Source organism: Hemicordylus capensis, chromosome 4 (assembly GCF_027244095.1).
Source record: "Hemicordylus capensis ecotype Gifberg chromosome 4, rHemCap1.1.pri, whole genome shotgun sequence".
NCBI classification, from domain to species: Eukaryota; Metazoa; Chordata; class Lepidosauria; order Squamata; family Cordylidae; genus Hemicordylus; species Hemicordylus capensis.
The window spans coordinates 303,188,276-303,204,997 of NC_069660.1; the positions used below are offsets into that span (position 1 = coordinate 303,188,276).

General features: G+C 45.0%; 1 protein-coding gene across 3 annotated transcripts in view; it reads left to right on the forward strand.

Moving 5' to 3' along the window:
• The window catches only part of SQLE (squalene epoxidase), a 53,812-nt gene that overhangs the window by 2,606 nt on the left and 34,484 nt on the right, over positions 1-16,722 (forward strand). For 2 of the 3 annotated variants that reach the window (XM_053245793.1, XM_053245795.1), the window contains exon 3: positions 13,179-13,431. In XM_053245793.1, coding sequence (XP_053101768.1) covers positions 13,179-13,431 — 253 coding nt within the window. Of the gene's footprint in view, positions 1-9,673; positions 9,789-13,178; positions 13,432-16,722 lie in introns of those variants that run through there. The other variant, XM_053245796.1, reaches the window with a different exon arrangement.

The window sequence follows — 16,722 nt, forward strand, 5'->3', positions numbered from 1 at the left end:
GTCCCCCAGGGAACTGTACTGGGACCAGTGCTTTTTAATTTATTCATAAATGATCTAGCAGTTGGGGTAAGGAGCAAAGTGGCAAAATCTGCAGTTGACATTAACCTATTGAGGGTAGTGACATCCAAAATAGATTGTGAGGAGCTCCAAAAGGGTCTCTCCAAACTGGGTGAGTGGGCAACGAAATGGAAAATGCCGTTCAATGTAAGCAAGTGTAAAGTGATGCACATTGGGACTAAATTTCACATATAAGCTGATGGGATCTGAGCTGTTGGTGACTGACCAGGAGAGGGATCTTGGGGTCGTGGTGGACAGCTCGTTGAAAGTGTCGACTCAATGTGCGGCAGCTGTGAAAATGCCAATTCCATGCTAGGGATCATTAGGAAGGGGATTGAAAAGAAAACTGCTAATATTCTAATGCCTTTATACAAAACAATGGTGCAGCCACACCTGAAGTACTGCATACAATTCTGATCACCGCATCTAAAAAAAGGACATTGTAGAACTGGAAAAGGTACAGAAGAGTGCAACCAAGATGACCAGGGGCCTAGAGCACCTTTCTTATGAGACAAGGCTACAACACCTGGAGCTTTTTAATTTAGAAAAAAGACTGTGGGGAGACCTGATAGAGGTCTATAAAAACATGCATGGTGTGGAGAAAGTGGACAGAGAAAAATTTCTCGCTCACACATAACACTAGAACCAGGGGTCATCCCATGAAACTGGGTGCCAAGAAATTTAAAATCAACAAATGGAAGTACTTCTTCACACAAGGCATAATCAACTTGTGGAATTCTCTGCCACAAGATGTGGTGTTGGCTACTAGTTTGGATGGCTTTAAGAAGGGTTTGGATAACTTCATGGAGGAGAGGTTTATCAACTACTAATTGGAGGGTTGTAGGTCACCTCCAGCCTCAAAGCCAGATGCCTCTGAGTACCAGTTGCAAGGGAGTAACACCAGGGGAGAGGGCATGCCCTCAACTCCTGCCTGTAGGCTTCCTTAGGCCTGATCCAGCAGGACTGTTCTTATTAAACACTCTTGCCATTCGCAGAAAGTGTTTCTGCTAATGGAGCAGTAGTCTGGATGATGTTGATTCTCCCCAACCGCCATACCCTTCCTGATCATTTGCAGCTCATTTACTTTGTTTCCCCATGCAAATAAGTGGGAGTCACATCATCACATCCTTGACAGTCCTTTTTTGAGTGGAGGAATGCACCTCAGTGGTGAAGCATGTGCTTGGCATGCAGAATAGAAGGTTCTGTGGTCTATCCCAGTATCTAGTGGGAAGAATCTCTGCTTAATACCTGAGAAAGACCCCAATCTTCTTTCCACTGGAGACAGTTGCGTCTCTGCATGGACCAATGGCCTGGCTTGTACATCTTAGATTCAAGTGTTCATCAGTGTTGTGGGGTCTTGGGGTGCGATGGGATGGCAAGACTTTGCTCTCACTCCAACAATGTCTCCAAGTACCACACTTTACTTCATTCCATATCTATCTGTCTCAGTTCAAATGGGTCAATAAGGCAACTGATTTCTTACCTCAGTTGCCAGAAGCCTTGTAGGGAGGAGGAGGCTGTAACATCTGCTTCCTGGAGACAGTGGCTACCCAGTGGTGAGAGCCTGAGTGGTTACTGTCTGCTGTTGTCAGCTTGCCAGCCTGGGTGCCCCCTAGCTTGTGGGGCTGTGGCTGGCCTGCAGGTGAGTCTGTGTGGGATCAGGGCCAGAGGGCGCGAGTCAGCAGTTCCTGAGGGTCAGCTGCTCAGATTAGCCATGTTTCTGGGCTTATAAAAGGACTGCTGCACTGTGGTGGCGGGCCTGCCACCGAAGGGGTCGCCACCGAAGGGGTGACACCAGAGGGGTTGCCCCTTCTGGGAAGCCACCTTGGGGGGCAACAAGGGTGAGGGCCTGGTGATATTTTTTGGCTTCTGTTGTTGTTTTTGAATCCTGGGTGTTTCAGGTGTGTCTTGGTTTGTCTGGGGATGGGGAAACGGGGTGTGTGTCCACTGACTGTGGGATGGCTATTCCGGTGGTGGTGGGGAATAAAGGAAGTAAAGTTGCCGGTGATCCTGTTGAAGCCCTGGTGGAGAACTGGAACAGCAAACTCACCAGGGCAGTAGACATGATTGCACCTAAGTGTCCTCTCCGACTCGCTTCAAAATTGGCCCCTTGGTATATGGAAGAACTACTGGGGCTGAAGGGGCGAAGTAGACGACTGGAGTGCAAATGGAGAAAGACTCTACTCGAATCTGACAGATTACAACATAGAGCACATTTGAAGATCTATACTCTGGCAATATGGGCGGCAAGGAAGTGATTCTTTTCTGCCCGTATTGCATCCGCAAGTTCATGTCCGGCGGAGTTGTCCAGTGTTGTGAGAGGGCTAGTGAGTGCCCTTCCTCCTTTGAATCAGAATTTGGAACCATGTATTACCCGCTGTGATGTGTTTAATGATTTCTATGTGGATAAAATCTCATATTCTGGCTGACGTGGATTTAGACCCCCACAATTACTGCAGTGTCTGAATCGGAGGTGTCCAGCGACTCCCCTTATGTGGTTAGGCTGGATCAGTTCCAGTTTGTGACTTGTGAGAATGTGGACAAGCTGCTTGGAGCGAGGCAGCCTACCACCTGTTCTCTTGACCCTTGCCCAACTTGACTAATGCTATCTGGCAGGGAGGTTGTTGTAGAAGGCCTGCTAGAGATCATAAATGCTTCTCTGAGGGAGGGCAGGATGTCTCCTTGTCTTAAGGAGGCAATTATTAGATCACATCTGAAGAAGCCTGCCCTGGATTCCTCAGAGTTGAGCAAGTATAGGCCTGTCTCCAACCTTCTGTGGCAGGGCAAGGTGATTGAGAGGGTGGTGGCCTCCCAACTCCAGGCAGTCTTGGATGAAACTGATTATCTAGATCTGTTTCAGACCGGCTTTCGAGTGGGCTGTGGGGTGGAGACTGCCTTGGTCAGCCTGATGGATGATCTCCGATTGGCAATTGACAGAGGAAGTGTGACTCTGTTGGTCCTTTTGGACCTCTTGGTGGTTTCCGATACTATCGACCATAGTATCCTTCTGGAACGTCTGAGTGGGTTGGGGGTGGGAAGAACTGCTTTGCGGTGGTTCCACTCTTATCTCTCGGGCAGACGAGCCGGTGGCAAATGAAGATGGACCTGTCCTGATGATCTCAATGGGCGATGGGGTTCATAACAAAGAAGATGTTCTCTTAAATACCAGGGCCCAAGCTGTTTAGGGCTTTATAGGTTATAACTAACACCTTGTATTTTGCCTGGAAACATATCTGCAGCCAGTGTAGCTCCTTCAATACAGGAGTAATATGGTCTCTCCTAGATGCCCCAGAGACCAGCCTGGCTGCCGCATTCTGAACCAACTGTAGTTTCCGGACTACATACAAGGGCAGCCCCACATAGAGCTCATTACAGTAATCCAGTCTGGAGGTTACCAGCAGATGTACCACTGTTTTGAGGTCATCTGTCTCAAGAGATGGATGCAGCTGGCGTATCAGCCAGAGCTGATAGAAGGCACCTCTGGTCACTGCCTCAACCTGGGAGACCAGGGAGAGGCTTGGATCCAGAAGTATTCCCAGACTGTGTACCTGTTCCTTCTGGGGAAGTGTGACCCCATCCAGAACAGGCAGATCAAAATTGTCTCCTGAGTTTCAACCCCTGCACAATGAGTATCTCCATCTTATCTAGATTCAGTCTCAGTTTGTTATCCCTCATTCAGCCCATTACCGATTCCAGACAGGCATTTAGGGAGGTTATGCCCTCTCCCAATGATGCTGACATGGAGAAATAGATTATCAGTATGTCATCAGCATACTGATAACACTCTGCACCAAATGTCCTGATGATCTCTCCCAGCGGTTTCATGTAGATGTTAAACAACATTGGAGACAATCGGAGCCCTGAGGGACACCTTACAAAAGTTCAGATTTTGAAGAACAGTCTCCAAGGGACACCATCTACAGTGAGGGAAATAAGTATTTGATCCCCTGCTGATTTTGTCCGTTTGCTCTCTGACACAGAAATGACCAGGCTATAATTGGAATGGTAGGTTTATTGTAGCTGTGAGAGACAGAATAACAACAAACAAACCCTCAAAAGCCCAGTGCCCAAAAGTCAGCGATGGATTTACATTGTAGTGAGGGAAATAAGTATTCGATCCCTTCACAAAAGATGTCTTAGTACTTGATGGCAAAACCCTTGTTGGCAATCACAGAGGTCAGACGTTTCTTGTAGTTGGCCACCAGGTTTGCACACAACCCAGGAGGGATGTTGTCCCACTCCTCTTTGCAGATCCTCTCCAAGTCAGAAAGGTTTCGAGGCTGATGTTTGGCAACCCGAACCTTCAGCTCCCTCCACAGATTTTCTATGGGATTAAGGTCTGGAGACTGGCTGGGCCACTCCAGGACCTTCATGTGCTTCTTCTTGAGCCACTCCTTTGTTGCCTTGGCTGTGTGTTTTGGGTCATTGTCATGCTGGAATACACATCCACGACCCATTCTCAATGCCCTGGCTGAGGGAAGGAGGTGCTCACCCAAGATCTGACGGGACATGGTCCCGTCCATCGTCCCTTCGATGTGGTGAAGGTGTCCTGTCCCCTTAGCAGAAAAGCACCCCCAAAGCATAATGTGTCCACCTCCATGTTTGACGGTGGGGATGGTGTTCTTGGGCTCATAGGCAGCATTCCTCCTCCTCCACACACGGCGAGTTGAGTTGATGCCAAAGAGCTTGATTTTGGTCTCATCTGACCACAAAACTTTCGCCCAGTTCTCCTCTGGATCATTCAGATGTGCATTGGCAAACTGCAGACGGGCCTGTACATGTGCTGCCTTGAGCAGGGGGACCTTGCGGGCACTGCAAGATTTCAGTCCTTCACGGCGTAGTGTGTTACCAATTGTTTTCTTGGTGACTATGGTTCCAGCTGCCCTGAGATCATTGACAAGTTCCCCCCGTGTAGTTCTGGGCTGCTTTGTCACCGTTCTCATGATCATTGCAACTCCACGAGGTGAGATCTTGCATGGAGCCCCAGACCGAGGGAGATTGACAGTTATTTTGTGTTTCTTCCATTTGCGAGTTATCGTGCCAACTGTAGTCACCTTCTCACCAAGCTGCTTGGCGATAGTCTTGTAGCCCACTCCAGCCTTGTGCAGGTCTACAACCTTGTCCCTGACATCCTTCGACAGCTCTTTGGTCTTGGGCATGGTGGTGAGTTTGGAAGCTGAGTGATTGCTTGCTTCTATGGACAGGTGTCTTTTATACAGGTACTGTAACAAGCTGGGATTAGGAGCACTCCCTTGCAGAGGGTGTGCCTCATCTCAGCTCGTTACCTGCATATAGTGAAAAGACACCTGGGAGCTTGAAATCTTGCTGGTTGATAGGGGATCGAATACTTATTTCCCTCACTACAATGCAAATCCATCGCTGACTTTTGGGCACTGGGCTTTTGAGGGTTTGTTTGTTGTTATTCTGTCTCTCACAGCTACAATAAACCTACCATTCCAATTATAGCCTGGTCATTTCTGTGTCAGAGGGCAAACGGACAAAATCAGCAGGGGATCAAATACTTATTTCCCTCACTGTAGAACCTGCCTGAGAGGTAGGAGCAGAACCACCATAAAGCAGTGCCTCCCACTCCCAACCCCCTCAGACCCTCTAGAAGGATGCTATGGTTGATAGTATCGAAAGCTGCTGAGAGGTCCAAAAGGACCAACAGAGTCACACTTCCTCTGTCAATTCCCAGTTGGAGATTATCCATCAGGCCGACCAAGGCAGTCTCCGTCCCATAGCCAGCCCGGAGGCCAGTTTGAAATGGGTCTAGATAATCCGTTTCCTCCAAGACTGTCTGGAGCTGGGAGGCCACCACCCTCTCAATTACCTTGCCCGGCCACAGAATGTTGGAGACGGGCCTATAGTTACTCAGCTCTGAGGTATCCAGGGTAGGCTTCTTCAGAAGCGGTCTGGTAATTGCCTCCTTAAGACTAGGAGGCATCCTACCCTCAGAACAGTAGTACATCTGCTGGTCACTTCCAGACATGATTACTGCAATGCGCTCTATGTGGGATTGCCTTTGTACGTAGTCTGGATACTGTAGTTAGTCCAGAATGCAGCGGCTAGGTTGATCTCTGGGTCATCTCGGAGAGACCATATCACTGCTATCTTAAAACATCTACACTGGCTGCCGGTAAGTTTCCAGGCAGAGTACAAGGTTTTGGTTATAACCTATAAAGCCCTAAGCAGCTTGGGCCCTTGGTATTTAAGAGAATGTCTTCTTCGCTATGAACCACACCGTCCATTGAGATAATCTGGAGAGGTTCGTCTGCAGTTGCCACCAGGTCGTGAGGTGGCTACTCGGGGATGGGCCTTCTCCATTGCTGCCACAAGGCTTTGGAACACACTTCCTGCTGAAATAAGAGCCTCCCCTTCTCTTACAACTTTTGAAAGGGCAGTCAAGACACATTTGTTCACCTAGGCTTTTAATTAGATGCTGCTTTAGTTGTGTATTAATAGTTTTAACTTTTTGTTTTAATTGTTGGAATGTTTTAATCTTTTATTGGCTGGTTTTATTGTTTTGTGAAGCGCCCAGAGAACTTGCGTTTTGGGCAGTATAGAAATGTATTAAATAAATAAATAACTTGCAATAATAAAGCAAAATTCAGTCTAAACCCCTCTGAAAGTCAATGGTCAACAAATATAAAAAGCAAATCAAATTTAAAAAATCACCAGATCTATTATATATTTTGAAGGGTTGGTTGTGGAAAATAAAAGTCCTACTTTCTGATGTCCCACAAACACAAATTTTTGCAAACACAATCTTTCCATTGAAATCAGTTGGATGGAATACTTTTCACACTGGAATATGCTGGCGGAAAGATTTAAATTTTGAGGGGTGCTATATTTTAATTGTTCTCAACAGAACAGAATTTCTAACACTCAGTAATCAGATCAATAATCCCAAAACAACATCATGCACAAGAGAGGCAGAAGTTCCTTCTCTGATTCAAATTTATCATATATAGTAATTTAGTCAATAAAATGAATAATATTTGAAGATGAAATCTTACAAATTTCAAACTTTTTTTAACTTCCCTTTTGGAAGCACATTAAATAAAACCTACCTTAACCCATGCAGATCATCTGCGTGCTAATACTTGCTTGCTCCCCTTGCTACATGTGGACAAAACCACATGTATTAGAATGGAATATCTTAGGTAACTGTGGCATCTTCCGTTACCTTGCAGAACTTTTTTGTGGAAAGGAAGCTTATAAGTCATGTTAATAAACAGCCTTAAAAAAATATTTGGTGGCATGCAAAAACGAGGGAGGAAAAATAACTGATAGTGATGTTGTGTCATGGAAAGTGAAGCTTATTCACATAGTTTACATCATCATTCTCAGTAGGGTGTAATTGTACCGGAGTTTCTGTAGTAAAACAGATATGCCTACTGCCACTTGTAAATGATGCATAAGCTGTTAAATTGTCAGATTTCTCTGTAATAAACACAGAACTGGGGGTAGGATGGTCATCTTTGGATCACCATTTCCGTGCTTATTGCAGGAAGAGAGAGCCATTTAAACACGTGTCTGTTCATAGTTGACTGCATCTGCATGTACACTATTTCGTCATTTGAACCATGGCATTTTTGTCCGTGTTTAAAAAATAAAAGTGTGAATCAGTTTGGAGAGAACGAAGAAGTGGAGAGTAGATGGATTGTTCTGTAAAAATCACTGTAAGGGAGAGTGTGGAAGGTCTGATCAACACATGCAGTAGAATTAGATGGTAGAATCCTGAGGGGATAGAAAGGAGTTTACCACTTTGGCCTGGAAGTGATGGATCACATTTTTTATATTTCCTGCAAATAGAAAATTAGAGCAATAGGCTAAGGATCAAGTTAGAATGTTTCTCCCTGATGTGGTAGTCTCTTACTTGCGGAGAGGCTTTCAAAAACATGATTCCCTCCACTATTCTGCTACATTAAGATTTTGCCACTACAATCCCACCTCATTCTGCTGCATGTGTAAATTGGGCCATAGCTAGAAAGCATCAAATGCAGGTCTGAATTTTTAGTGTGCAGGAAAAAAGTAGTACTAGGTGATGCAAAAGTGAATTTTGCTCATGTTATTCCACCAGATAGAAGCAGCAACAGCAGCTAGATGGCTGGGTACATCCTGACTGCTGAATTCTTATTGTCAGTGGCTGACATCCTGACTAAATTACTCAACAGAAGCCCCATTGAAATTAAGTAATCCTTTAGAGTAACTCTGAGGTAGCACTGTTCAGTTCTGTTCAGTTCATTCATTCAGTTGACTACAACTCCCATAATCCCCAAGCAAAAGCCATTGCAGCTGGGGATTCTGGGAGTTGTAGTCAACAGCATCTGGGAATCCCTGTTAGAGAGAACACTGGTACTGTTAACTAAATGGATTTGGATGTCAGCCAGTGTAAAAAGCAAAATGGGGAGTTTCAGAATCCCTGATGGAGTCTGCAGCACTGCCATGCCATGGGGCGAGGTGGGAAGTAATGCAAGTTGATTTGTACATGAGTATGATTTGAGTGAGAGTGAACTATGGCCTGGGAGGTCACTGGTTCAAATCTCATCGGCCCCAACCTTGCAGGATGGCCGTAGGCAGGTCACTGTCTCTCAAACCTCCCTGCTGTGCATCATAGTGATAACAATACTGGACTACCTTTTGGGGATGTTGTAGATTATTGTGGTCATATATATAAAGTACTATGAACAGTGGCTGACATCTTAACTAATGAAACATGGCAATTCTCTTTTATTTAGCAGGGGGAGAGTAACTGGCCCTATCCACCCCCAGCACAGTACCTCCAGTGACTGTTGCTGGTGTCTATCTTATGTTTCTTTTTAGATTGTGAGCTTTTTGGGGACAGGGAGCCATCTTATTTATTTGTTGTTTCTCTGTGTAAATCGCTTTGGAAACTGTTGTTGTGTGCATAAATAGCACCTCCAAGAACACAGAGATACCATCCTTGCTGCAACAGAGGGCTTTGAGAGTACAGGAGAGCGCTCTGGGAGAAGTGCCTGCCCACTGGCTCTTTTGTGCAAAACCATACACTCAAGGGAACTGATGGAGCTGCAGGCGTGGTCCCACTGCATTCTTGGAGGTGTTCGTTACACACATGCTACGTTACTGAGAACGTCAGCCACTGAGCACACTACATAAATGCTGAGTATTAGATCAGTAAAGCATATGTGCAACAACCGTGGTGGAATTTGCTATTTCCTGTCCGATTCCCATTACTGATCTTCATCATAGCTGCTAGGCTTCATTTATGGCATATCTCAGTAAAAGTCCCATAGGAGGAAGTACCTGCAAGGCTGTAACAGATCCTCTGTGGATGTCAGAGCTGTGAAGCAACTGACTTCGACAGACCAATGTATATACAGTAATTACAATGAGCAATGTCTGACAAATAACAGTAGTTTGGATTTTCCCTGTAATTATCTTAAAAAAAAAAAGAATTGAGAGAGGAAATTACTAAATACAGAAATTGGGGGTGGGGGTGGGGAGTCCTTCAGACCTTGTTGGCCTAATTCCTCTCTCCACTCCATAGTGTGTCTAGTTGGAACCTGCCTTGTAATGTGATGTCACAACATTCTGTTTTCTTGACTACACTCTGATTGGCTGCAACTATCGAGGGGCTTGGAAACGGAATAATGTGACACCACAGTTAGTCCTTCTAGACAATCGAGGAGATGGGTGGGAGGAGTCAAATGTGCAGTTGCTGGCTTTGGGTAGCAATTGGTAATGTAAGTTACGTGTCTATTTTGGCCCTAGATATAGCTAGTGAGAGAGACAGAAGTCTGGGTGTTCAGCTGGTTGCCAAGAAGAATCCTTCGTGGGGAAAGGGATTGGGACCTTGAATCTGTCCAGATGTTGCGGTGCAACTCTTAAATGGATTTGAGTGTCTTTAGAGGGTCTAGAATCTTCCCCCTCATTTGGCACCCTTAATCTTCAGAGCCCTAAATGGCTTGTGACCTGGACAGTTCTGGTCCAAGTCCCCTGACACTTGTGGAAGCATGATGAGCCACTATCCCCACCCCACTAGTCTGCCTCCCACCTCCCACACCTGTGGTGTGCTGTGTGCCAGTTCCTCCCTGATTCCTACACACCTTACTTGATCTCCCTTTCACATGCCACCCTACACACCTGTGGCACACTGATCATGCCACATGCTGATTTCCCCCCATGCACACAGCTTAGCTGACAGTGGTGACAGTCACCACTGCTCCTCTTCCCATAGGCGTAACTATAGGGGGGCAGGGGGGGCACGTGCCCTGGGCGCCACTTGGCAGGGGGCGCCAAAAAGTGCCCCTGCCGATTTGCCGGAAAATTTATTTTATTTTATTTTATTTTATTTTATTTTGCAGAGCAGTCCCCCTCCCCCAGTCCTGGCGCCGCCCCCCCCCATTGGCATTGCTCATCCAGCACTGGGCGCCACGGCGTCTTCGTAGTCCAAGTTTCTGACTCTTACTCCCCGGCGCGCCCCGCCACCAGTCGAGCATGCATCGAGAGGAGGACACGCACCAGAGCAAACTTCCTGAACAACTCCCTCTTCTGAACAACTTCCTGAACGCTCAAACCAGTTCCCCTTTTTGCTCATTCAAGTCCTTCCTCCCCTATAATCTAACCACGTTTTAACTGAAAAGGTTCAGGGAGGGGGAGATGGGGGGATGTGGAACCTTGGGTTCCACATCCCCCCCCATCTCTCCCTTCCTGGACTTTTTCACTAGGTAATGCAAGCTAATTTAATTATATGTCATCATCAAAATGGATTAGCTGTTTCAGCCCATCAGGAAAGTCTAAACCTCCACCGATTTAATTAACCAGACTGAAAATCAGATGAACAGAGAATGTTTTAATGAAAGGTGGTATATAAATTTAACAATAAGTAAAACTATCATTAGGAGCAATTAGCGATTACTTAAGCATTGGTGCTGCCAAGCAATTTGTAAATAAAACTAGAAGCCCTTTGAAAATAAGCTGGAATTAATTGTAGGTTGGGCAGGGGGTGAAAGTATATACTTCTAAACATTTATTGTTAAATTTATATACCACCTTTCATTAAAAACAACCCCAAAGTGGTTTGGTTTTAGTAATGGATTTTAATTTTAATTGCTCTTTTTGTCAATGTGATGAAGATTAATTAAATCTGAGTGGTCTTAGGCAACCAATGTTGCATCTGAAATGCCATTTCATTTTTTATTGTCATAAATACTCTCCAACCAATTTAAATAGCAAAGGTGTATATTATCGCTTTATTCAATTGCAGGGAATCTCGAAAAAGCAGGATTTGCAACTAAGGCAGTGCATATCTTCTCTAAAATGGCCCTTTTATAGTTTTTCTAACTTTGAAATCGTAACATAAAACAAAGCATAAATGCTTCCCCCTCCATTTGAAACCTTTTCTGGTGTAAATAGCGTGTGGTTTTGGAAAAGGAGAGTCTTTCTTTAACAGCGGGAGAATAAGGAGTCTTTAGCACTATCACCCTAGCCCCTCGAATTACTTTGGAGTCCTTGGTTTTCGTTTTGTTAAAATACAGTCACTCACAAGGGAAAGTCAGGAACAGAACTAGGGCATGAGGGAGGGGCATCATAATCATAATCATCATTGCATCATAATTCTGATGTTTGAGATACAAGCCAACTTCACAGGGTTGTTGTGAGGAAAAACCTAAGTATAATGTAGTATGTATCATCATTGCATTATAATTCTGATGTTTGAGATACAAGCCAACTTCACAGGGTTGTTGTGAGGAAAAACCTAAGTATGTAGTGCATTTTGAAATTTTTGGTAATTTTTGTAATTTTTAAAATAAAAGTTTTCTGAAACATGTGTGTCAGTCAGACGTATGTGGGGGGGGCGGTGGGGGGGATGTGGCGGGGGGGGCGCAATTTCAGTGCTTGCCCCGGGCGCTGTTTTCCCTAGTTACGCCTCTGCCTCTTCCTCCTTGTTCTATCCTGCCTTTTCAAAAGGTAGAGGGTGGGGAACAGAGTGGCGGGATGTATTGAGATGTAGAGTGGTGTCCTAGACAGCTCCAATGAGGCAGCCAGTGAATGTGAGTGTGGGACACCTGCCTCCACCAACACCACCTGAGACAGCTGCTTCACCACACTTCATGGGTGGGTGGAACCTGGTCCTTTTAAAGGGCTGCCTTCTCCCACATGAATCTGCTTGCGTATTAAGATCTTTCTTGGAGGCCCTTCTCCAGATCCCCCCACCTGGGGAGGTGAGCTGGATGGTGTCTGGCCGGACTGGGCCCCCTTTTTAGAAAGGTTGCTTGTCTGGAGCCAAGCCTGATGCCTTTCTGGTGCCAGGTGAAGAGCTTTTTATTTGGGCAGAAATTTTAGCTCTTTTTTAAAAGATCTAGAATTCCTGGGCGAATAAAGAGTTTCAGATTTAACCTTCAGATTTCTGTAGCTTTTTATGCTGATATTAGAGAGCCAGCGTGGTGTAGTGGTTAGAGTGCTGGACTAGGACCGGGGAGACCCGGGTTCAAATCCTCATTCAGCCATGAAACTAGCCGGGTGACTCTGGGCCAGTCACCTCTCTCTCAGCCTAACCTACTTCACAGGGTTGTTGTGAAAGAGAAACTCAAGTATGTAGTACACCGCTCTGGGCTCCTTGGAGGAAGAGCAGCATATAAATGTAAAAATAATAATAATAATAATCTTTGCTGTTTCTCTGTTTTAATTGTTGCATTGTTTATTTTTATAGTTTGTGTTTTGTTGTGTTTCGACTCTTTGTCAGCTACTCTGGGTGTCCTTTAGGCTGAAGAGTGGGCTGAAAATGCTCTGGATAGCCAGTGTAGCATGCTAGTGTCACACTAGGCCTGAGGAGAGTTTCCACAGAGTACTGAAACTCACTGGGTGGCCTTGGACCTGTCACGTTCTCCCAGCCTAATTTGCCTCCCAGGGTTCTTGTGAGGATAAACTTTGTACAGCAATCTCAGCTCCTCGGAGGAAGGGTGGGATAAAACAAGTGGGGAATGGAAAATGAAAATGCTGTACTATGGAGCACCATGTTGCTAACCTCATTGAAGTGAATGGGTCTAAAGCCATGAAAAATCATGATATTTGAGTTAGCACTCATTACCACAACCTGAAAATGTTTTATTTTTGACTTCATCTCTACATAGGGCAGAAGGGGAGTCAGTATTTCAGCCGAGGCCACCACGGACACCGCTACAGCTTCAACACTCGCTCCTCAGTATGATCCGGAAATTATCATTGTGGGGTCTGGTGTACTTGGCTCCGCTTTAGCAGCAGTGCTGGCAAGGGATGGAAGGAAAGTGATGGTAATCGAGAGGGATCTGAAGGAACCTGACAGGATAGCTGGAGAATTGTTGCAACCTGGGGGCTGTAATGCTTTGAGAGACCTGGGCCTAGAAGGTAAAAGTTGATGTGTTCATTGCTCTTTGTTTGTTTGTTTTATTTAACTTGATGGACAGACTGATCCTTGTCTTGTAGCTACATGTTTTTATCATTCAAGCATTGCACACTCACACTTCCCTGAGCTTTAAACATTCCAAAGCCAATGTTACTGGGCTTGGTTTCCTTTTGGGTGAGAAGAAAACTTGCAACAAAGTGTCTTTGTAATTAATGATTGCTTGAATTAGAAATACACACGCAGATTGCAAAGGGAAGCAAATAATAGAGAGTCCTTATGAGGCAGCAGATTGCCTACCTATCCCAGATCAGATCCTCAGAGAGCAGCCCTGTACCCCAGAATAAGTTGTCACGAAAGCTTGCCCTTGTGAAGCAATGAGATCAAGAAATAGGTCTTGAGCTGGAGGATTGCAGCTAATAAGTTTAATATAGCTGAAAAAGTTGACTTAATTTGTGTAGTATTGACACAAAAGGGATGGGACTATTCCTCAGTGGCAGAGCACCTGCTTTGCATGCATGATCCCAGATCAATCCTTTGCATGTCTAGGTAGGGCTAGGAAAGAACCATTCTGAAACCCTGAAGAGCCTCTGAGCTCAGTGGTCCAAAGTTGTAATTTAGTGGCTGACATCTAGAGCACTGGCCTGAGGACACAGCAGGAGCCTGCTCTTAATGCAGCCGGAGGCTTCCCCAGCAGCGGCGCACATGTTTTGGGAGAGGAGGAGGGGCAATTTTCACTTATCTCTTCTGACCCAGAAGTGCTGTTTGTTTTTCAGAAATATGTCCCCAAGGGTCATGCAGCCCTCAGGGACACATTTCTGAAAGGCAAAGAGCAGTTCTGGAAGTAGGGGAGATCACCCCTACCAGCATTTTTATTCTCCTGTAATCTGGACCAAGCTACTTTGCTAGAGAGCCCTCAGACTTATGTAATATTTTTATTGTGAAATTATTTTCCTCTAAAGTGAACACTTGTTGGACCCTTGAAAAATCACGATAGATTTAAAACTGAGAGATTACAGGTGAGGGACACATACACACTAGTATTTTGAGTTTTCCTTGCTTTCTTCCTTGTTTGTTTTAAGTATGTATGTACTAGGTTCACTGACAGACCTTAAAGGCCAAGTTGAAAACAGATCATCCTGGAGAGAATTTATCTATGTGGTCATTAAGAGTCAACACCGACTTGACGGCATTTAATCAGTCAGTCCAATCAGTGTACTAGGTTTCCAACAGGTGTCCACAGTGACTTATAGCAACAAGCAAATAAAAACAAAAAATCATATAAAATAATGAATACAAACTGATGAAAGCCTGAGCAAAAATTGCACACATACAAAATAGCCAGTCAAAGGGAGAAAATCCATCTAGGGAAAGGTCCCAAAAGAGAGATGAAAAGGGAAAGTTTCACAACCCCTTCTAAATGAACCATTTTTCAGTTCTAAAAGGGAGGCCATTCCACAACCTCAGAGGTACCGCTATAAATGCTCTGCTTTTGTCGATTATTAGAACTATTATAGCACCATCCATATGCATGGTGCTTTACAAAGAATGAAAGGAAAGGTCCTTGCCCCAATAAGTTTTCAATCTAGAAATTGACACAAAGAAAACAAGAGAAAGTTGTCCCCTGATAACTGAACAAAGAGGCACCATTTAAAGTGGTTATTCTCTTTATTTAGCAGGGGGAGCTGGCCCGCCGCCCTATTCATCCCCAGAACAGTATTCCTCCAGTGGCTGTTGGTGGTGTCTGTCTTGTGTTTCTTTTTAAGACTGTGAGCCTTTTGGGGATAGGGAGCCATTTTATTTATTTATATCTATCAATTTATCTATGTAAACTACTTTGGGAACTTTTGTTAAAAAGTGGTATAAGAATATTATAGTAAGGGAAGGGAAATGGAGGCAGGCATAAACAGGAGAAGAATATGCATTAATCTCAGTTACAAGACTTAGCTTAGTTGCAGTAGAATCCAGTGTCTAATGGGTTTTGCAAAATCTATGGCATGGTGGGCTTTGAGGAGAGGTAGCATCAAGAGAGAGTTCTGGGAAGTAGTAGGAGATGGCAGTTGAGAAGGGCTGGAGTCATCTGAACAACTTATAGCAGCAGATGGTTTATACCAAAGGTACTGATGATATCTGAAGCAGGGCCTACATAAATGCATAGGAAGCTGCCTTATACAAAATCAGGCCATCGATCCATCTAGCACAGTATTGTCTACATTGATTGGTGGCAAGCTCTCCAGGGTTTCAGGCAGGAGTCTTTCCCAGCACTACCTGGAGATGCCAGGACTTGTATCTGGGACCTGGGAGCAGAGCTGGTCTTGTGGTAGCAAGCATGAATTGTCACCTTTTGCTAATCAGAGTCTGTCCTGGTTTGCATTTTAATGGGAGACTACATGTGAGCATTGTAAGGTATTCCCCTTAGGGGGTGCGGCCGCTCTGGGAAGTGCACCTTCATGCTTGCATGCAGAAGGTCCCAAGTTCCCTCCCTGCCATCTCCAAGATAGGGCTGAGAGAGACTCCTGCCTGCAGTGTTGGAGAAACCGCTGCCAGTCTGTGTAGCCAATACTGAGCTAGATGGACCCATGGTCTGACTCAGTATAAGACAGCTTCCTGTGTTTCTATGCATGCAAGCATACACATGTTCTTCCACTGATCTACTGCCCCATCCCAAACAGGTTTGCTGACTGGAGCTGGTGGGGAGAGATGATATGGGGAGGGATGGTCTCTAGGCATGTGTGCCCCAGGCCCTGAATAATTTCATAGAAAAACAACACAGCACCTTATGCTGGGTGTGGAAGCAAACTAGCAGCTTGTGCGACTGATGGAGTAAAAGCTGCACACAGCCTTATCGACGACAAACAGAAGATGCGCTGCAGCATTTTGCACTAGCTGCAGCTTCTGAGTTGTCTTCATCAGTAATTCTTTGCAGAATAGCACTACAGTAGTCAAGTCTGCAAGTTACAAAAGCATGGATCAGCATGGTGAGTTCCCAGTTTGTGTTTACTAGCTGCTGGCCTTGCAGCATTTTTTGACATTGCATTCCTCAAATATATCTCTACAGCTATGAGGGCTAGAAACATACCTCTTGAAAACAGATCAGATTACAGGTCTGTATTAGCTTTTCCTTGGGAAAACCCCCTGCCTTATTCAGATTCTGGATTCTACAGATCACACAAATCTTCTCTTCCCATTACATGTCCTTACCCCATACTCAGCAATAAGCGCTTAATGTGGGTGTCTATTTTTGTGTGTGGTGGCTTAATAATGTGCATCCTTCTAATAATGTTGCTTCCATTTTC